The sequence below is a fragment of the Nerophis lumbriciformis genome, linkage group LG22, assembly GCF_033978685.3.
Source record: "Nerophis lumbriciformis linkage group LG22, RoL_Nlum_v2.1, whole genome shotgun sequence".
Lineage (NCBI taxonomy): Eukaryota > Metazoa > Chordata > Actinopteri > Syngnathiformes > Syngnathidae > Nerophis > Nerophis lumbriciformis.
The window spans coordinates 34,817,459-34,840,804 of record NC_084569.2 but is presented as its reverse complement, the minus strand read 5'-3'; the positions used below and the strand labels follow the sequence as shown (position 1 = coordinate 34,840,804).

At 37.5% G+C, this 23,346-nt stretch overlaps 1 protein-coding gene across 1 annotated transcript in view; it reads right to left on the bottom strand.

The window, feature by feature from the left end:
- Nucleotides 1-23,346, bottom strand: part of hao1 (hydroxyacid oxidase (glycolate oxidase) 1) — a 29,823-nt gene that overhangs the window by 6,093 nt on the left and 384 nt on the right. The window contains exons 2-5 of the mRNA XM_061973748.2: nucleotides 12,696-12,847; nucleotides 1,885-2,155; nucleotides 1,642-1,814; nucleotides 1,487-1,578 (exon numbers count right to left, since the gene is read on the bottom strand). Of these exons, the coding sequence (XP_061829732.1) occupies nucleotides 1,487-1,578; nucleotides 1,642-1,814; nucleotides 1,885-2,155; nucleotides 12,696-12,847 (688 nt within the window). The remainder of the gene's footprint in view (nucleotides 1-1,486; nucleotides 1,579-1,641; nucleotides 1,815-1,884; nucleotides 2,156-12,695; nucleotides 12,848-23,346) is intronic.

The following is a 23,346-nucleotide window of genomic DNA, read 5'->3' as shown; positions in this document are numbered from 1 at the left end:
ATCTACTGTATACTTATTAATCTATGTGTCATATGTAACTCAATACTTTCTTAATGTACATTTTTGTAATTTGTAACCCCTACATTTGATATACATATGTATAATGCATAATTGCACGTTACAACATATATACATCCATCCATCCATTTTCTACCGCTTATTCCCTTTGGGGTCGCGGGGGGCGCTGGAACCTATCTCAGCTACAATCGGGCGGAAGGCGGGGTACACCCTGGAAAAGTCGCCACCTCATCGCAGGGCCAACACAGATAGACAGACAACATTCACACTCACATTCACACACTAGGGCCAATTTAGTGTTGCCAATCAACTTATCCCCAGGTGCATGTCTTTGGAAGTGGGAGGAAGCCGGAGTACCCGGAGGGAACCCACGCAGTCACGGGGAGAACATGCAAACTCCACACAGAAAGATCCCGAGCCCGGGATTGAACCCAAGACTACTCAGGACCTTCGTATTGTGAGGCAGATGCACTAACCCCTCTGCCACCGTGAAGCCCAACATATATATATATATATATATATATATATATATATATATATATATATATATATATATATATATATATATATATATATATATATATATATATATATATATATATATATATATATATATATATATATATATATATATATATATATATATTAGAGATGTCCGATAATATCAGCCTGCCGATATTATCAGCCGATAAATGCGTTAAAATGTAATATCGGAAATTATTGGTATCGTTTTTTTTAATTATCGGTATCGTTTTTGTTGTTTTATTTTATTTTTTAAATTAAATCAACATAAAAAAACACATGATACACTTACAATTAGTGCACCAACCCAAAAAACCTTCCTCCCCCATTTACACTCATTCACACAAAAGGGTTGTTTTTTTCTGTTATTAATATTCTGGTTCCTACATTATATATCAATATATATCAATACAGTCTGCAAGGGATACAGTCCGTAAGCACACATGATTGTGCGTGCTGCTGGTCCACTAATAGTACTAACCTTTAACAGTTCATTTGACTCATTTTCATTAATTACTAGTTTCTATGTAACTGTTTTTATATTGTGTTACTTTCTTTTCTATTCAAGAAAATGTTTTTAATTTATTTATCTTATTTTATTTTATTAATTTTTTTTAAAAGTACCTTATCTTCACCATACCTGGTTGTCCAAATTAGGCATAATAATGTGACTGTATATATCGGTATCGGTTGATATCGGTATCGGTAATTAAAGAGTTGGACAATATCGGATATCGGCAAAAAGCCATTATCGGACATCCCTAATATATATATATATATATATATATATATATATATATATGAACATAAACATCATTACATTAACATTATTGTTATACTCTTTCTATGTTGATAGGGTAGGAGAAATCACCTGATACCAACATAGGTATTAACAAGATTGTTAACGGAACAAAACACACACACACACACACACACACACACGCACCGTGGCCGAAACCCCATCCAGTTGCCGTGCACCATGGTTGGACACCAAGATGCCATCGACGCCATGCTTCACTGCTAGCGCGGCATCTTCCCCTTAACACACACATACAATGAACACACACATCCTATACATCCATCTTCATTGCGAGTGTGTACCAGTGACGATCCCTTTCACAATCACAGGCAGGCGTGTGTGTTTCTTCAGCCAGTTAATGTCATCCCAGCAGAGAGTGGGATCTATTGCTTTTGCCACGTACACCGCCAACCCACTGTCACTACCATAGTCGCCCTCAGAGAAAGACAAGGAGTCTGTGGAGAAGTTGGACAATCTGGAAACACACACACACACATTTCGAGTATGGAATCTCCTTGCAATAGTTGGCCATTCTGAAGTCTCACCTCAGATGCGAGGGCAGTTTAAAGCAGTTCCGCATGTCATCCAGTCTCCTCCCCAAGTACGGCGTATCCACGGTAACAAAGATGGCCTTATAGCCCGCCTCCTCCGCCCGGCGGACCAGGGAGAGCGTGAGCTGCCGGTCCTTGTAGATGTAGAGCTGCAGCCACAGGACGCCCCCGGCCCCAGGGGAGGTCGTCATCGCTGACATCACTTCCTCTATAGTGGAGGTGGCCCACGAGCTCACCATCATCCCCGTGCCCAGTGCTTGGCATGCTGCGTAGCAATGTGACTCACGTTGTCACCATGGTAACTGCTGACATCATTACTAGCAGCCACGTCGTCAGGCAACACTCTGGAGACCTTTCACGATGATTTTGGAGCTGTTTGTCTCCTTCCCATCATGTTTATGATCGCTACAAACTGTCACATTGGATTGTAGGTAGGGATGTCCGATAATATCAACCGATAAATGCTTTAAAATGTAATATCGGAAATTATCGGTATCGGTTTCAAAATTATCGGTATCGGTTTCAAAAAGTCAAATGTATGACTTTTTAAAACGCCGCTGTGTACACGGACGTAGGGAGAAGTACAGAGCGCCAATAAACCTTGAAGGCACTGCCTTTGCGTGCCGGCCCAGTTACATAACATCTACTGTCTTTTTACACACACAAGTGAATGCAAGGCATCCTTGGTCAACAGCCATACAGGTCACACTGAGGGTGGCCGTATAAACAACTGTAACACTGTTACAAATACACGCCACACTGTGAACCCACATCAAACAAGAATGACAAAACAACATTTCGGGAGAACATCCGCACCGTAACACAACATAAACACAACAGAACAAATACCCAGAACCCCTTGCAGCACTAACTCTTCCGGGACGCTACAATATACACCCCCCCCCGCTAACTTCAACCCCGCCCCCCTCCAAACCCCGCCCACCTCAACCTCCTAATGCTCTCTCAGGGAGAGCATGTCCCAAATTCCAAGCTGCTGTTTTGAGGCATGTTAAAAAAAATCATGCATTTTGTGACTTCAATAATAAATATGGCAGTGCCATGTTGGCATTTTTTTCCATAACTTGAGTTGATTTATTTTGGAAAACCTTGTTACATTGTTTAATGCATCCAGCGGGGCATCACAACAAAATTAAGCATAATAATGTGTTAATTGCACAACTGTATATATCGGCATCGGTAATTAAGAGTTGGACAATATCGGAATATCGGCAAAAAAGCCATTATCGGACATCTCTAATTGTAGGTCTAGGTCGGGGGTTGGCAACCGCGGCTCTAGAGCCGCATGCGGCTCTTTAGCGCCACCCTAGTGGCTCTCTGGAGCTTTTTCAAAAATGTATGAAAAATGGAAAAAGATGAGGAAGAAAAAATTATTTTTGGTTTTAATATATTTTCTGTAGGAGGACAAACATGACACAAACCTCCCTAATTGTTATAAAGCACACTGTTTATATTAAACATTAGAGATGTCCGATAATATCGTCCGATAAATGCGCTAAAATGTAAAATCGGAAATTATCGGTATTGTTTTTTTTATCATCGGTATCGATTTTTTTAAATTATTTTTTTTATTAAATCAACATAAAAAACACAAGATACACTTACAATTAGAGCACCAACCCAAAAAACCTCTTTAACAGTTAATGTGACTCATTTTCATTCATTACTAGTTTCTATGTAACTGTTTTTATATTGTTTTACTTTCTTTTGTATTCAAGAAAATGTTTTTAATTTATTTATCTTATTATTATTATATATATATTTTTTAAAGTACCTTATCTTCACCATACCTGGTTGTCCAAATTAGGCATAATAATGTGTTAATTCCACGACTGTATATATCGGTTGATATCGGTATCTGTTGATATCGGTATCGGTTATTAAAGAGTTGGACAATATCGGAATATCGGATATCGGCAAAAAAGCCATTATCGGACATCTCTAATTGTAGGTCTAGGTCGGGGGTTGGCAACCCGCGGCTCTTTAGCGCCGCCCTAGTGGCTCTCTGGAGCTTTTTCAAAAATGTATGAAAAATGGAAAAAGATGAGGGGGCAAAAAAATAATTTTTTGGTTTTAATATATTTTCTGTAGGAGGACAAACATGACACAAACCTCCACTAATTGTTATAAAGCACACTGTTTATATTAAACATTAGAGATGTTCGATAAATGCGTTAAAATGTAATATCGGAAATTACCGGTATCGGTTTTTTTTATTATCGGTTTCGTTTTTTTTTTTTTTTTTTTTTATTAAATCAACATAAGAAACACAAGATACACTTACAATTAGTGCACCAACCCAAAAAACCTTCCTCCCCCATTTACACTCATTCACACAAAAGGGTTGTTTCTTTCTGTTATTAATATTGTGGTTCCTACATTATATATCAATATATATCAATACAGTCTGCAAGGGATACAGTCCGTAAGCACACATGATTGTGCGTGCTGCTGGTCCACTAATAGTACTAACCTTTAACAGTTAATTTGACTCATTTTCATTAATTACTAGTTTCTATGTAACTGTTTTTATATTGTTTTACTTTCTTTTTTATTCAAGAAAATGTTTTTAATTTTTTTTCTCTTATTTTATTTTATTATTATTATTTTTTAAAGTACCTTTTCTTCACCATACCTGGTTGTCCAAATTAGGCATAATAATGTGACTGTATATACCGGTTGATATCGGTATCGGTAATTAAAGAGTTGGACAATACCGGAATATTGGATATCGGCAAAAAGCCATTATCGGACATCCCTATTAAACATGCTTCACTGATTCGAGTATTTGGCGAGCGCCGTTTTGTCCTACTAATTTTGGCGGTCCTTGAACTCACCGTAGTTTGCTTACTTATATAACTTTCTCCGACTTTCTAGGACGTGTTTTATGCCACTTGTTTTTCTGTCTCAATTTGTCCACCAAACTTTTAATGTTGTGCGTGAATGCACAAAGGTGAGTTTTGTTGATGTTATTGACTTGTGTGGAGTGCTAATCAGACATATTTGGTCACTGCATGACTGCAAGCTAATCGATGCTAACATGCTATTTAGGCTAGCTATATGTACATATTGCATCATTGTGCCTCATTTGTAGCTATATTTGAGCTCATTTAGTTTCCTTTAAGTCCTCTTAATTCAATTTATATCTCATGACACACTATCTGTATGTAATATGGCTTTTAATTTTTTGCGGCTCCAGACAGATTTGTTTTTTGTATATTTGGTCCAATATGGCTCTTTGAACATTTTGGGTTGCCGACCCTTACTGTTTACGTCAGCAGCAGCCAAATGGAGCTTTTGTAAGCTGTTTTGTAAAGGTTTTATGATCACATATTGTTTTGGCCAACTCTACACAAGGCCAAAGCCTTCACCCAAACAGAAGGGCCTCATGTCCAATTGTGAGTTTGGCTCCCATTTCCCCCCAGAGGACAGAACTGGAATTACAGACAACATTTCCCAACAGCTGAAGACCATCAAGGCTCTCACCTGAAGCAATCATATCCACTCCTTTTAAGTCTGCAGCCCCAGCTCACACTTCAGGCCAACAAACACTGCTCGAGGAGAAGTTGCTAAATACAGAGACCAGGGTGGCTGCCGGTGAGATGACTTATATTATTTTAATGTTTTGATTTGATATGCTGAATTTATTTTAATTGCCAAGGGGTTGCTAAATGTTTAAATGCCTAATCCAAGCTGTTAAGTAGTGATGGGTTGATGAGGTGTCATGAATAGTGATGGGTTGATGAGGCGTCATAAAGCGTTTCGACACATTGCAAAACTGTATTGATACTGTGTCGATACTGTGTCACTAAATACTGACATCTGCTGGACATTAAAAATCCCTACAGGCAACCTATGGACCGACTCAACTGACACTGATTTTATGCCCTAGTACAGGGGTCACCAACCTTTTTGAAACCAAAAACTACTTCTTGGGTACTGATTAATGCGAAGGGCTACCAGTTTGATACACACTTAAATAAATAAATATATTGTCATTTGTAAGTTACACGTAAGTGTGATTTAAACAAAAATAGCTAAATAAATAAATGTGTATATATATAAAAAAAATGGGTATTTCTGTCTGTCATTCCGTCGTACATTTTTTTTTCCTTTTACGGAAGGTTTTTTTGTAGAGAATAAATGATGAAAAAAAAACCTTAATTGAACAGTTTAAAAGAGGAGAAAACAAGAAAAAATTTAAAATAATATTTTGAAACATAGTTTATCTTCAATTTCGACTCTTTATAATTCAAAATTCAACCGACAAAAAGAAGAAAAAAACTAGCTTATTTGAATCTTTTTGAAAAAATTTAAAAAAGAATTTATGGAACATCATTAGTAATTTTTCCTGATTAAGATACATTTTAGAATTTTGATGACATGTTTTAAATTGGTTAAAATCCAATCTGCACTTTGTTAGAATATTTAACAAATTGGACCAAGCTATATTTCTAACAAAGACAAATCAGTATTTCTTCTAGATTTTCCAGAACAAAAATTTTAAAAGAAATTCAAAATACTTTGAAATAAGATTTAAATTTGATTCTACAGATTTTCCAGATTTGCCAGAATTTTTTTTTTTAATTTTAATCATAGCAAGTTTGAAGAAATATTTCACAAATATTCTTCGTCGAAAAAACAGAAGCTAAAATATGTATTCTTTACAATAAAAAATAAATAAATTTACTTGAACATTGATTTAAATTGTCAGGAAAGAAGAGGAAGAAATTTAAAAGGTAAAAAGGTATATTTGTTTCAAAATCCTAAAATAATTTTTAAGGTTGTATTTTTTCTCTAAAATTGTATTTCTAAAAGTAATAAGAAGCAAAGTCAAAAATAAATGAATTTATTTAAACAAGTGAAGACCATCCATTCATTTTCTACCGCTTATTCCAAGTGAAGACCAAGTCTTTAAAATATTTTCTTGGATTTTCAAATTCTATTTGAGTTTTGTCTCTTTTAGAATTAAAAATGTCGAGCAAAGCGAGACCAGCTTGCTAGTAAATAAATAAAATTTAAAAAATAGAGGCAGCTCACTGGTAAGTGCTGCTCTTTGAGCTATTTTTAGAACAGTACAGCGGGCGACTGATCTGGTCCTTACGGGTGACCGCGGGCACCGCGTTGGTGACCCCTGCCCTAGTATATACAATAATATAAACCAAGTGATTGTATTTCATTTAGGATTATTTCATATCTTCATTTAAATAAAAATATATTTTTATCTTTTTTAGATACAGTCAATAAATAATGTGAACATGTATCATTACATGGAAATCTAAGAGAACGTGTTGTGGATGATTGTGGACTGGGAATTTTTTTAATTTTATTTTTTACACATTTAAAAAAAAAAAAAAGTTTTCCCGACGTATTACATTTTAGACGATTTCTCTTCTTAGTTATTATTTCACCGGCTGTAGAAAAGACACGCTCACAGGGCACAGAGGAGGCGTCAGTGCGACACAGTTCGCGTATCGGTCACGTTACCAAAACAGCTCATGGTCGGTCACGTGACTTTCTAAAAGCGGTACGCGCACCGACGCAGAGTTTTGCTCTATGAGCTCGACGCATGCGCCGATGCATCGGTGTTGCCGGACCCATCACTAGTCATGAAGTGTTTCGACACATTGCAAAACTGTATTGATACTGTGTCGATACTGTGTCACTAAATACTGACATCTGCTGGACATTAAAAATCCCTACAGGCAACCTATGGACCGACTCAACTGACACTGATTTTATGACCTAGTATATACAATAATATAAACTAAGTCATTGTATTTCATTTAGGATTATTTCTAGAGATAAATGCATTAAAATGTAATACTGGAAATTATCGGTATCGTTTTTTTTATTATCGGTATCGTTTTTTTTTTTTTTGTTTGTTTTTTAAGTCAACATAAAAAACACAAGATACACTTACAATTAGTGCACCAACCCAAAAAACCTCCCTCCCCCCATTCACACTCATTCACACAAAAGGGTTGTTTCTTTCTGTTATTAATATTCTGGTTCCTACATTATATATCAATATATATCAATACAGTCTGCAAGGGATACAGTCCGTAAGCACACATGATTGTGCGTGCTGCTGGTCCACTAATAGTACTAACCTTTAACAGTTACATTTTGTCATGTCTGTGTGATCATGTTTTTGTTTTAGTCATGTTCGGTTTTGTTTTTGGACTTTTTGTGCACTTTTGTTTTGTCACCATAGCAACCATTAGTTTTCACCTGTCACGTCACGCACCTGTTTCACGTTTTGAGTCACGCACCTGCTTTCACTAATCATGTCTATAGTATTTAAGTTCATTGTTTTCAGTTTGTCGTTCTGACGACATCCCACATTTATGCTTCTGCACACTCTCCACACACCCTTAAGACCCTTGCTGCTCTTTTTTCATGCCGGTTTCTCGTCCAAGTAAGTTTTCTTTATTCATGCCATAGTTTGCAAGTTTTGTTTAATTGTTCATAGTTTCTGCCTTTGTGCAAGTTTTGTGTTTATAGTCAAGTTTTGTACTTCCGCCCCTGTGCGCGCCTTTTGTTTGATCCTTTTTTTTTTGTAGTTATAGTGTTTAAATAAATCATGTACTCCCCTTCACGCCACGTATGGTCCAAATCTTTTGCACTTTGGGAGAACAAACCACGCCACAGTCCTAGTCGTGACAATTTTACTAATTTTCATTAATTACTAGTTTCTATGTAACTGTTTTTATATCGTTTAACTCTTTTTTTATTTTTTATTTTTTTTTATTTTTTATTTTTTATTCAAGAAAATATTTTTAATTTATTTAACTTATTTTATTTTATTAATTTTTAAAAAAAAGTACCTCATCTTCACCATACCTGGTTGTCCAAATTAGGCATAATAATGTGTTAATTCCACGACTGTATATATTGGTTGGTATCGGTAATTAAAGAGTTGGGCAATATCGGAATATTGGCAAAAAGCCATTATCGGACATCCCTAATTATTTCATATTTTCATTTAAATAAAAAATAGATTTTTTATCTTTTTTAGATACAGTCAATAAATAATGTGAACATGTATCATAACATGGAAATCTAAGATAACGTGTTGTGAATGAGGATGCTTGTGGACTGGGAATGTATTTTTTTGTTTTTTATACACATTTTTATTAAAAAAAAAACTGTTTTTCCAACGTATTAAATTTTAGACTATTTCTCTTAGTTATTATTTCTCCGGCTGACAGCATTGAGGAGGTGGATTTGTTAATGTACGACAATTCTGTCGTACAAATGAGACATTTAACCTGCAGAAAATATGAATAGTAAACTAAGAATCATTTTGAAGAAATTTTGAATTCTAATAGATCAAGTGGAAACTTTGAGAGAAGAGGATGAAACGACAAGGAAATTAACACAAATAAATTTTTTTCCGATATATGATCAAAATATTCCCACACGGCGGAAATCTTTCTTTTAACCTGAGGCTGTTCCATGATCTCCGACGACGATAAATTAGAAATGACCAACGACAGAAGTGCGACGATTCTGTTGGCAGCAGCATCTCGTTGACAGATGCGCTTCCTTATAAAAATACAGTTTGGCGCGCAGGCGTCAGTGCGACACAGTTTGCGTATCGGTCACGTGACCCAAACAGCTCATGATCGGTCACATGACTTTCTAAAAGCGGTACGCGTACCGACACAGGGTTTTGCTCTATGAGCTCGACGCATGCGCCGATGCATCGGTGTTGCCGGACCCATCACTACTGTTAAGGGTCACTATATGTACTTTTGAAAAAACACTTTTACTTTAAAAAATGGTTTATTGTTTTTATATTGTTTTACTTTCTTTTTTTATTCAAGAAAATGTTTTTAATTTATTTATCTTATTTTATTTTGTAATTATTTTTTTTAAAAGTACCTTATCTTCACCATACCTGGTTGTCCAAATTAGGCATAATAATGTGTTAATTCCACGACTGCATATATTGGTTGGTATCGGTAATTAAAGAGTTGGACAATATCGGATTTCGGCAAAAAGCCATTATCGGACATCCCTATTTTTCACTTTACAATTAATTAATGAAAAAAAGAGACAATCAAGTCCAAAATAAAAGGAGAAAGAGAGATTTGTCTCATCATTGGATTCAAACAAAGAGTGAAGTCCCAGTGTAACCCCTGGTCAAAAAGTCAAAACCCTTTTCAAGTAGGGATGTCCGCTAATGGCTTTTTGCCGATATCCGATATTCCGATATTGTCCAACTCTTTAATTACCGATACCGATATATACAGTCCTGGAATTAACACATTATTATGCCTAATCCTTTTTTTTAAAATTAATAAAATAAGATAAATAAATTAAAAATATTTTCTTGAATAAAAAAGAAAGTAAAACAATATAAAAACAGTTACATTGAAACTAGTAATTAATGAAAATGAGTAAAATGAACTGTTAAAGGTTAGTACTATTAGTGGACCAGCAGCACGCACAATCATGTGTGCTTACGGACTGTATCCCTTGCAGACTGTATTGATATATATTGATATATAATGTAGGAACCAGAATATTAATAACAGAAAGAAACAACCCTTTTGTGTGAATGGGGGAGGGAGGTTTTTTGGGTTGGTGCACTAATTGTAAGTATTTTTTATGTTGATTTAATAAAAAACAAAACAAAAAACGATACCGATAATTTAAAAAAACGATACCGATATTTTCTGATATTACATTTTAAAGCCTTTATCGGGCGATAATATCGGCAGGCCGATATTATCGGACATCTCTATTTTCAAGTTAGAGGAGAGCACAAACAAACAAAACTTAACTTGACACATATATTCGTGGTGTCCTGATAAAACTTTTTCACTTCTGGTACGATACCTATATTGGTGCCTAGATTATTGGACGATATGGATTTTGAACCGATACGATATCAGCAGGAATCATACTTACAAGAGATGTCCGATAATGGCTTTTTTGCCGATATCCAATATTCTGATATTGTCCAACTCTTAATTACCGATACCGATATCAACCGATACCGATATATACAGTTGTGGAAGTAAAACATTATGTCTAATTTTGTTGTGATGCCCCGCTGGATGCATTAAACAATGTAACAAGGTTTTCCAAAATAAATCAACTCAAGTTATGGAAAAAAATTAGGGATGTCCGAAAATGGCTTTTTGCCGATATTCCGATATTGTCCAACTCTTTAATGACCGATATCAACCGATACCGAGATATATATATATATATATATATATATATATATATATATATATATATACATACATACATACAGTCGTGGAATTAACACATTATTATGCCTAATTTGGACAACCAGGTATGGTGAAGATAAGGTACATTTAAAAAAAAAATTAATAAGATAAATAAATTAAAAACATTTTCTTGAATAAAAAAGAAAGTAAAATAATATAAAAACAGTTACATAGAAACTAGTAATGAATGAAAATGAGTCAAATTAAGTGTTAAAGGTTAGTACTATTAGTGGACCAGCAGCACGCACAATCATGTGTGCTTACGGACTGTATCCCTTGCAGACTGTATTGATATATATTGATATATAATGTAGGAACCAGAATATTAATAACAAAGAAACATCGGAAGGCCGATATTATCGGACATCTCTAAAAAAAAAAAAAAAAATGCCAACATGGCAGTGCCATATTTATTATTGAAGTCAAAGTGCATTATTTTTTTTAACATGCCTCAAAACAGCAGCTTGGAATTTGGGACATGTTCTCCCTGAGAGCATGAAGAGGTTGAGGTGGGCGGGGTTAGGGGGGCTGAGGTTGTGTTTATGTTGTGTTACGGTGTGGATGTTCTCCCGAAATGTGTTTGTCATTCTTGTTTGGTGTGGGTTCACAGTGTGGCGCATTATTAGTAAGAGTGTTAAAGTTGTTTAAACGGCCACCCTCAGTGTGACCTGTATGGCTGTTGACCAAATATGCCTTGCATTCACTTGTGTGTGTGAAAAGCCGTAGATATTATGTGATTGGGCTGGCACGCAAAGGCAGTGCCTTCAAGGTTTATTGGCGCTCTGTACTTCTCCCTACGTCCGCATACACAGCGGCGTTTTAAAAAGTCATAAAATTAACTTTTTGAAACAGATACAGATAATTTCCGATATTATATTTTAAAGCATATATCGGACTAATCCCTAATACATACTTTTATTATTTTGTAGTGTGTAATGTTCGGAAAGTTTGAGCAAATTAATTTAGTCAAACGGAACATTGGTCGGTACCTATTTTATTATTTACCAACCATTCAAATCGATTCCACTTCTTGGGATGACGTTTGAATTGAAAATCAATTCTCAATTCAAACGCAATATCTTATTAGCCTGTACTAAAAACAAAAGTGTCTTTAATCGAACAATATTTTATTAATGAGAGCAAGTATCAGATAATTATAATTTCGGATTAATTATACATATAAAGCGTATTAGAAAGTATTCAGTAACAAATGTGTCCGCATCATTTAAATTAATGTGTGTAATTAGCTTAACTTCATGAATTATTGTGGCCATTGGGTGTGTAATTTTCTTTAAAATTACACACCCAATGGCCACAATAATTCATGAAGTTAAGCTAATTAAATTTGGCGTCTTCCTTTGTCCTCTCTCTTTTTCTGTGCTGTACTGACCAATAACTTACATTATTTCGTCTTTGAGAAAAGCGTCTCCAGACTTGTCCTATTCCCCCCCCCTCCTATACTAATTGATTCTGATATGAGGTAGTCATGGAAACGATGACCAGCCAGTTCTGGGATGTTACCGTTTGTGTCCATACCTCTTGCAGTAGCTGTCTCTCCATGGGGGTGAGCCATCCTCTGCATGGCGGTGGCTCCCACACAAAGCGGCATGGTGAGCTGGTGTCCCAGCACGGACACGCTCAGGTCCACCGAGGACACGTCCCTCAACACCCGGGGGATCAGGCGCCACCTGTACACGGTCAGATTGCCTTGATTGATTGATTGATTGAAACTTGTATTAGTAGATTGCACAGTACAGTACATATTCCGTACAATTGACCACTAAATGGTAACACCCCAATAAGTTTTTCAACTTGTTTAAGTCGGTGCCTTTTTTTATTGACCATGCAGCTTGTGCACAATTAGATGTTTTTTTTTTAGTTTTTTTTTTAGAAAGCACAGTTTAAGTCATTTTAAAGGACAATAGGAATTTAGCAATAAAACACCAAGTTCTGGCCCGCCACATCATTCTATGTGGCATGCGAAAGCCTGGAAATGGGGTTCAATAAAATACTTTTTAAAATGTTTTTTTACTAAATGCATTCGTTCTTTTAATTTGGACAGAAAAAAATCATATTTTAAACTTGAATATTATCTGATCATGCCAATTATATTATATACTGTATTGCTAAACTATTTTTGTGAGGGGAAAAAAACAAATCGTTAAATATCTGCTTGTCACCTTTCTTTGATTTTAAAGCAAGTTATACATACAAAAAACAACTAATCAAATGCATATGCATTTCGATTAATCCCAGGTTATTACCTGCATGCATAATGTAAATTAATTTTAAAAAAGCGGCCCTCTGGTCCTCAATGAAAATGATTTTGACACCCTTGTTTTATGTGATTGCATGGATATTAATAACAAATCTATGTGTGTCTAACTAATGGAAAAGTGATAAGACACTGTATTGCATGTATAGTAATGGGATTCAATAAAATACAATTTTTTTAAATTTTTTTTTTACTAAATGCATTCGTTCTTTTAATTTGGACAAAAAAAAAATCATATTTTAAACTTTAATATTATCTGATCATGCCAATTATATTATTATATACTGTATTGCAAAACTCTTTTTGTTAGGAAAAAACTATTCGTTAAATATCTGCTTGTCACATTTATTTATTTATATATATATATATATATATATATATATATATATATACACACACACAGGTAAAAGCCAGTAAATTAGAATATTTTGAAAAACTTGATTTATTTCAGTACTGGTAATTGCATTCAAAAGGTGTAACTTGTACATTATATTTATTCATTGCACACAGACTGATGCATTCAAATGTTTATTTCATTTAATTTTGATGATTTGAAGTGGCAACAAATGAAAATCCAAAATTCCGTGTGTCACAAAATTAGAATATTACTTAAGACTAATACAAAAAAGGGATTTTTAGAAATGTTGGCCAACTGAAAAGTATGAAAATGAAAAATATGAGCATGTACAATACTCAATACTTGGTTGGAGCTCCTTTTGCCTCAATTACTGACCCTGGATCTCAGGAAACAGAGTGGACCGACACCAGCAGATGACATGGCACCCCAAACCATCACTGATGGTGGAAACTTTACACTAGACTTCAGGCAACGTGGATCCTGTGCCTCTCCTGTCTTCCTCCAGACTCTGGGACCTCGATTTCCAAAGGAAATGCAAAATTTGCATGGTTGGGTGATGGTTTGGGGTGCCATGTCATCTGCTGGTGTCGGTCCACTCTGTTTCCTGAGATCCAGGGTCAACGCAGCCGTCTACCAGCAAGTTTTAGAGCACTTCATGCTTCCTGCTGCTGACCTGCTCTATGGAGATGGAGATTTCAAGTTCCAACAGGACTTGGCGCCTGCACACAGCGCAAAATCTACCCGTGCCTGGTTTACGGACCATGGTATTTCTGTTCTAAATTGGCCCGCCAACTCCCCTGACCTTAGCCCCATAGAAAATCTGTGGGGTATTGTGAAAAGGAAGATGCAGAATGCCAGACCCAAAAACGCAGAAGAGTTGAAGGCCACTATCAGAGCAACCTGGGCTCTCATAACACCTGAGCAGTGCCAGAAACTCATCGACTCCATGCCACGCCGCATTAACGCAGTAATTGAGGCAAAAGGAGCTCCAACCAAGTATTGAGTATTGTACATGCTCATATTTTTCATTTTCATACTTTTCAGTTGGCCAACATTTCTAAAAATCCCTTTTTTGTATTAGCCTTAAGTAATATTCTAATTTTGTGACACACGGAATTTTGGATTTTCCTTTGTTGCCACTTCAAATCATCAAAATTAAATGAAATAAACATTTGAATGCATCAGTCTGTGTGCAATGAATAAATATAATGTACAAGTTACACCTTTTGAATGCAATTACTGAAATAAATCAAGTTTTTCAAAATATTCTAATTTACTGGCGTGTGTGTGTGTGTGTGTGTGTGTGTGTGTGTGTGTGTGTGTGTGTGTGTGTGTGTGTGTGTGTGTGTGTGTGTGTGTGTGTGTGTGTGTGTGTGTGTGTGTGTGTGTGTGTGTGTGTGTGTGTGTGTGTGTGTGTGTGTGTGTGTGTGTGTGTGTGTGTGTGTGTGTGTGTGTGTGTGTGTGTGTGTGTGTGTGTGTGTGTGTGTGTGTGTGTGTGTGTGTGTGTGTGTGTGTGTGTGTGTGTGTGTGTGTGTGTGTAAAATAATGAAATGTATTTGCATTTCGATTAATCCCAGGTTATTACCTGCATACATAATGTGAATTAATTTTTAAAAAGCGTCCCTCTGAAAGCTGCCATTACTGTGATGTGGCCCTCAATGAAAATGAGTTTGACACCCTTGTTTTATGTGATTGCATGGATATTAATAACAAATCTGTGTGTCTAACTAATGGAAAAGTGATAAGACACTATTTCATGTATAGTAATGGGATTCAATAAAATACTTTTTAAACATTTTTTTTTACTAAATGCATTCGTTCTTTTAATTTGGACAGAAAAAAATCATATTTTAAACTTGAATATTATCTGATCATGCCAATTATATTATTATAGACTGTATTGCTAAACTATTTTTGTGAGGAAAAAACAAACAAATATCTGCTTGTCACCTTTATTTATGATTGTAAAGCAAGTTATACATTAAAAAAAATCTAATAATCAAATGCACATGCATTTTGATTAATCCCAGGTTATTACCTGCATGCATAATGTAAATCAATTTTAAAAATGCGGCCCTCTGAAAGCAGCCATTACTGCAATGTGGCCCTCAATGAAAATGACTTTGACACCCTTGTTTTATGTGATTGCGTGGATATTAATAACACATCTGTGTGTCTAACTAATGGAAAAGTGATAAGACACTGTATTGCATGTATAGTAATGGGATTCAATAAAATACTTTTTTATTTTTTATTTTATTTTTATTTTTACTAAATGCATCTGCTCTTTCAATTTGGACAGAAAAAAAAATCATATTTTGAGCTTTAATATTATCTGATCATGCCAATTATATTATTGTATACTGTATTGCAAAACTATTTTTGTGAGGAAAAAACTAATCGTTAAATATTTGCTTGTCACCTTTATTTATAAATAGCTGGTAAAAAGCACTTTACATTGAGTAAACAACCTCAAAGTGCTACAGTGTATTAAAAAATAAAAATAAAAAGATAATAAATAAATACAAATAAAAACTAGAACAGCCAAATAGCTAAAACTAGTACATACATCTAAAAAAGGCTTTTTTAAAAAGGCTTTTTAAGCCTTTTTTTAAAAGCATCAACAGTCTGTGGTGCCCTCAGGTGGTCAGGGAGAGCGTTCCACAGACTGGGAGCGGCGGAGCAAAAAGCCCGGTCTCCCATCGTTTGTAGCTTTGTCCTCGGAGGTTGGAGGTGGTTAGCCTGTCCGGAGCGGAGGTGTCGAGTGGAGGATTTGGGGGTGAGTAGTTATTTGAGGTAGAGGGGGGCATTTCCATGGAGGCACTGGTGGGTTAAGGGGCAAAACGTATGCCAGGAGGAGAAAAAAAAAAAGATTTTTAATTTTTGAAATTGTCTTCAACAAAAAGCTTGAATATATAGATATAATCTATATATTCATATTTAGATTACATATATACACTGCAAAAAGTCAGTGTAAAAAAAATTAGGGGTATTTTATTTGAACTAAGCAAAATTATCTGCCAATAGAACAAGAAAATTTGGCTTGTCAAGACTTTCCAAAACAAGTAAAATTAGCTAACCTCAATGAACCCAAAAATACCTTAAAATAAGTATATTCTCACTAATAACAAGTGCACTTTTCTTGGTAGAAAAAAAAGACCTTTTTGCTCAATATGTTGAAAAATATTCTTAAATTAAGTAAATGCTAGTGTCATTATCTTGACATAATGATATGCGCTCGGCATCATGATTTTTTTTTCATGCTTGAGTAAGAAATTATTACATTATCTATTTATTTTTTATTTTTTTGTCCTGTCCAGCTTCTCAGGCAAATCATATAGTTGATGTAGATGCCCATGTCGGCTGTTCAGATTTACTTTACAAAAGAGAAGTGTAGGATACTTCTCTTGTTGCCTTATTTGAATTAGAATTTATTAAATGTATTTATATTATCATTTAATGCAGCCGGGCCGGAGCAGGAGGGGATAGAAAGAGAAAAAAAGAAGACAGAGGGGGAAATTGTGGGGACAAGAGGGGGATTAGACAGAGAGACAACAACAACAACAACAATAGAGCAACATCAGCAAATATGACATGTACAAATATGATGGTAAAAGTGATAGCAAATAAGCAGTTAGTAAAAAATACAGAAATGACAATGAGCATTATTACACTACAAATGGATCAATACCAATAGAAATAGGGCTATTGATAAAGAACAATACCAATACTTTACCTTTATTATCAACAATACAGTTGTTCAAATGCAACAATACATATATACGTAATGATAACTTGAGATACGAAAGAATGCAGAAAAATGGAGGGGGAGAAAGAGAAGCAACCTACATTAACCTTGTAGATTGTTATAGTAACAATAGGTTAAGCTTTGTCCGTGTGCCATGTGTTATACCCAGTTTACCCTAGGGCAACAACGTTAATATATGTTTGATGAAACGTGATTTTGTGCATGAGTGTAAGTATGCATATGTACTTGTATATGTACAGTATGTGTTTGTACAGTGAATGTATATGTACAGAATGGGTGTATGTGTTTGTACAGTGAGTGTATATGTACAGTATGTGTATGTTTGTATATTGAATGTGCGTGTGGGTGTACGAACTTTAAGTATGTAAATATGTACTGTATGTATGTATGTGAGCATATATGAATTTGTATGTACAATATATTCGACTCCCAGAGTGCGTGGGAGCCAGAGCATGGCCCCATCACCCCCGAGAGCCCAACCCACAAACAGTAGGCGTGGTGCCCAGGGAACCAGGGACCACCGCCCCCACGCAGCCAAGCCGGCCAGCGACAGGAACCCCAGAGCCCGGCCCCCCGCACCGCCCACAAGGGCCAGCAGCAGGCCGCAGACAGACGCACCCGGCAGAGGACAGGGCACGAGAAAAGCAGGGGACAGCCAGACCCCACACGGGCAGAAAGGCGAGACGCCCCGCCCGAGGGACCCAGAGACTCCCCGCAAATGGACGGGAAGACCGCCCCCACCGGCAACCGGGCTCCCACGAGCCTACCCCCGGAGAGCGAGGCGAGGCCAGCCCCCGGCCCCCACCCAAATCGGCTGCCGCAGGACCACCCGGTACGGGGCCACGGGAACCACCCACCCCACCTGCAGGGACCCCAACAATGGAGATGGAACAACCAGCAACCGCCCCGCCGAACTCTCCCCCTGAGGGAGGGGAAAAATCAAAAAATAATATTAATAAAATATATTAAAAAAATAAATCATTTAAAAAAAAAGAATTAAAAGATCACAGACATGCTGACACACAAGGTTGCTACCCCAGCAACTGGCTGACTCGCAGCACCTCGGAATACCTTGCAGCACATAGCTACCACAATAGACGCGGGGACTAGACCCAGCAGGCCCCAACCAAGACGGGCACCCGGAAGGGATGGACGGCGGGACCCAGGAGCTCCAGACACGCAGTTCGGATGCAGTAGCCTGAGGCGTCGACCCCCGCCTGACAGGCAGGCCCAGAGCGTACCCCCAGAAATATACATACATACATATACATGTACACATACACACATATATACATACACATACATACACATATGTACACATACATATACATACACATATGTACACACACATATATATATATATATATATATATATATATATATATACACACAGTTCGTCAGCCCCGACAACCACCGCGCGTGCGCTGCCATCAGCCACACCCCTGCACCAGACCCAGCAGCCACGGGCGCCCACACCACAAACAAACGGCAGCAAAAACAGTAGCTGCAATACCCCCAGACAGCCAGCACCAGCCAATCAAATCAAAGCGATCAAAAAAAACTGCGACCGGCAACCACACGCCAACAGGACCACGGAGACCAGCCGGCGCCAGCCCGCCAGTCAGCCCAAACGCAAACAAGAGACACCAACCCCCCCCCCCCCCCACCACCACCAAAAGACCCCACCACCCAAACCCGCACAAACACACCACCGCCTAAACAATCGAGACACAGCATCCAGACCAGACATGGGGGCCGCGCCGCCACCACATCAAGTCACCAACAGAGACCCCACAGCGCAAGGTCGGGCCCCACGGGCACGGACCCCACCCAAATTTTTACTTTAAAAATGCGGCCCTCTGGTCCTCAATGAAAATGAGTTTGACACCCTTGTTTTATGTGATTGCATGGATATTAATAACAAATCTATGTGTGTCTAACTAATGGAAAAGTGATAAGACAGTGTATTGCATGTATAGTGTAAGTAGAACATTAAACCATCGTGTGTTTGATCCTGTCCACACGCTCCTTATCAGGTGTCATAACACCCAATAAAACTTGTTCATTAGTCTGTCCGGGCGCTGTCTCATGCATGGTTGGAAAGAAGCATAAATGTATTCCATAACTAAAGCGTGTAATTAGTTAACACTCAAACCGCTGTAAAGATCTGATGGATTGTGACTACAAACCTGTCCATTTTAGTCATCTTTTCCCAAAAGTCAGACCAAAACAATTTTATTCCAAATCAGAAATAATGTAAATATTATTAGCTTAGTTAACAACAATGTCTGCAAAACTGCACCATTTTGGCAAAAATGTTGACCTGAATCATACCAAACTGAGTCATGCGTGGACACGGTCAGCAGTCAATTATACGCTTTCACCTTTACACCTGTGAAGAATTTTAAGCCTACAGTCTTGTTTTAGTACGGGGGAAAACCCACGCAAAAAAAAAACACTGACAAGCTAACCATGAGGCAGATGTGCTAACTATTCAGTTCAGTTTCAGTTTATTCGGAACATGCATACGATACAATGTAATGTATCACATATTTCCAGTTGTTTCATTACCTACCCCTTTTCATACCACACTGCAAAAACTGAAATCTAAGTAAGATTAAATATCTCAAATAAGGGTGATATTTGCTTATTTTCTGTCTGATAAGATAATTCTTCTCACTAAGCAGATTTTATGTTCGTGTTTTAAGGGTTTTAGTCCTAAATGATCTCAGTAAGATATTACAGCTTGTTGCTGAGATTCCCCTGGGAGGTGAGGGGAGCAGTGAGCAGCAGCGGTGGCCGCTCCCGGGAATCATTTTTGGTGATTTAACCCCCAATTCCAACCCTTGATGCTGAGTGCCAAGCAGGGAGGTAATGAGTCTCATTTTTATAGTCTTTGGTATGACTCGGCCGGGTTTTGAACTCATATCAACCGATACCGATGTATACAGTCGTGGAATTAACACATTATGCCTAATTTTGTTGTGATGCCCCGCTGGATGCATTAAACAATGTAACAAGGTTTTCCAAAATAAATCAACTCAAGTTATGGAAAAAAGTGCCAACATGGCACTGCCATATTTATTATTGAAGTCACAAAGTGCATTATTTTTTTTAACATGCCTCAAAACAGCAGCTTGGAATTTGGGACATGCAGGAGGAGGTTGAGGTGGGAGGGGTTGGGGGGGAGGGCGGGGTTTTTGTAGGGGGTAGCGGTGGTATATATTGTAGCGTCCCGGAAGAGTTAGTGCTGCAAGGGGTTCTGGGTACTGTATTTTTTGGACTAAGTCGCAGTTTTTTTCATAGTTTGGCCGGGGGTGCGACTTATACTCAGGAGCGACTTATGTGTGAAATTATTAACACATTAGCGTAAAATATCAAATATTATTTAGCTCATTCACATAAGAGACTAGACGTATAAGATTTCATGGGATTTAGCGATTAGGAGTGACAGATTGTTTGGTAAACGTATAGCATGTTCTATATGTTATAGTTATTTGAATGACTCTTACCATAATATGTTACGTTAACATACCAGTTGGTTATTTATGCCTCATATAACGTACACTTATTCAGCCTGTTGTTCACTATTTATTTATTTTAAATTGCCTTTCAAATGTCTATTCTTGGTGTTGGCTTTTATCAAATACATTTCCCCAAAAAATGCGACTTATACTCCAGTGCGACTTATATATGTTTTTTTCCTTCTTTATTATGCATTTTCGGCCGGGGCGACTTATACTCGGGAGCGACTTATACTCCGAAAAATACGGTATTTGTTCTGTTGTGTTACGGTGCGGATGTTCTCCCGAAAAGTGTTTGTCATTCTTGTTTGGTGTGTGTTCACAGTGTGGCGCATATTTGTAACAGTGTTAAAGGTGTTTATACGACAACCCTCAGTGTGACCTGTATGGCTGTTGACCAAGTATGCCTTGCAGTCAACAGCCATACAGTTGTTCTGAAAACACTTCCGAGGACACCAATGATGGACGCTTTTGACCTCCCTCCCTCCTCAACGACACCTGGAGTCGAACTTTTGCTTGCATGCAGATCGGCCTCAGTCTGTGAACATTACATCATCACACCCAAGACAATGGGCACATACACACACACACACACACACACACACACACACACACCCCACGCCTTCACCACCGCTTGTTTCCCCTCGGGGTGAGCGCTTCATAGCAGCAGTCGACCTCCAGGGCCCCAACTCCCCGCCTCTCTGTTGCGAGTTGTCGTGATTAAATGTAACGTGTTTGTGTGCATTGCATGGAGGTTTTTTCCCACTCCAGACTCGGCCCCCTTAGGTGCCCAGTCTAGATTGTATTTTTTTACTCATCTTCTTCCCCAGCGTTTTACCTTTTTTCTTATCTTTTACGAGGCGACCCATCAGTGTTCCTGTTCTGTAACCCTGTACACTGTTTGTTTAATCTTGAACGGGATTGTGCTGAAAACATAGTTTCGTTGTACTTGTGCAATGACAATAAAGACCTATCCTATCCTATCCAGTCACATGTGTGAGTGAAAAGCCGTAGATATTACGTGACTGGGCAGGCAGGCAGAGAAACAGTTTTCCTTTTTGTGCCCTGCATTTTTTTAACGTTCTAAAATAATGTTACACCATTGAATGGGGAAAAGTCAAACACTAGTGCCAGGCGGAAAATGGGGGGGGGGGCAGTTTTTGTTTTTGTCCACTGCATTTTTTTTAACGTTCTAAAATAATGCTACACCATTGAATGGGGAAAAGTCAAACACTAGTGCCAGGTGAAAAATGGGGGGGGGGGGGGGCAGTTTTCGTTTTTCCCACTGCATTTTTTTTAATGTTCTAAAATAATGTTACACCATTGAATGGGGAAAAGTCAAACACTAGTGCCAGGCAGAAAACGGGGGGGGGGCAGTTTTCGTTTTTCCCACTGCATTTTTTTTAATGTTCTAAAATAATGTTACACCATTGAATGGGGAAAAGTCAAACACTAGTGCCAGGCAGAAAATGGGGGGGGGGCAGTTTTCGTTTTTCCCACTGCATTTTTTTTAATGTTCTAAAATAATGTTACACCATTGAATGGGGAAAAGTCAAACACTAGTGCCAGGCGGAAAATGGGGAGGGGGCAGTTTTCGTTTTTGTCCACTGCATTTTTTTTAATGTTCTAAAATAATGTTACACCATTGAATGGGGAAAAGTCAAACACTAGTGCCGGGGGGGAAATATTTTTCGTTTTTGTCCCCTGCATTTTTTAACGTTCTAAAATAATGTTACACCATTGAATGGAGAAAAGTCAAACACTAGTGGGGGGGCAATTTTAGTTTTTGTCCCCTGCATTTTTTTAACATTCTAAAATAATGTTACACCATTGAATGGGGAAAAGTCAAACACTAGTGCCAAGCGGCAAACGGGGGGGGGAAACAGTTTTCGTTTTTGTCCCTTGCATTTTTTTAACGTTCTAAAATAATGTTACACCATTGAATGGGGAAAAGTCAAACACTAGTGCCAGGTGGAAAACGGGGGGGGGAAATTTTAGTTTTTGTCCCCTGCATATTTTTAACATTCTAAAATAATGTTACACCATTAAATGGGGAAAAGTCAAACACTAGTGCCAGGCGGAAAACGTTTTTTTGTCCCCTGCATTTTTTAACATTCTAAAATAGTGTTATACTATTGAATGGGGAAAAGTCAAACACTAGTGCCAGGCGGAAAACGTTTTTTGTCCCCTGCATTTTTTAACATTCTAAAATAGTGTTATACTATTGAATGGGGACAAGTCAAACACTAGTGCCAGGCGGA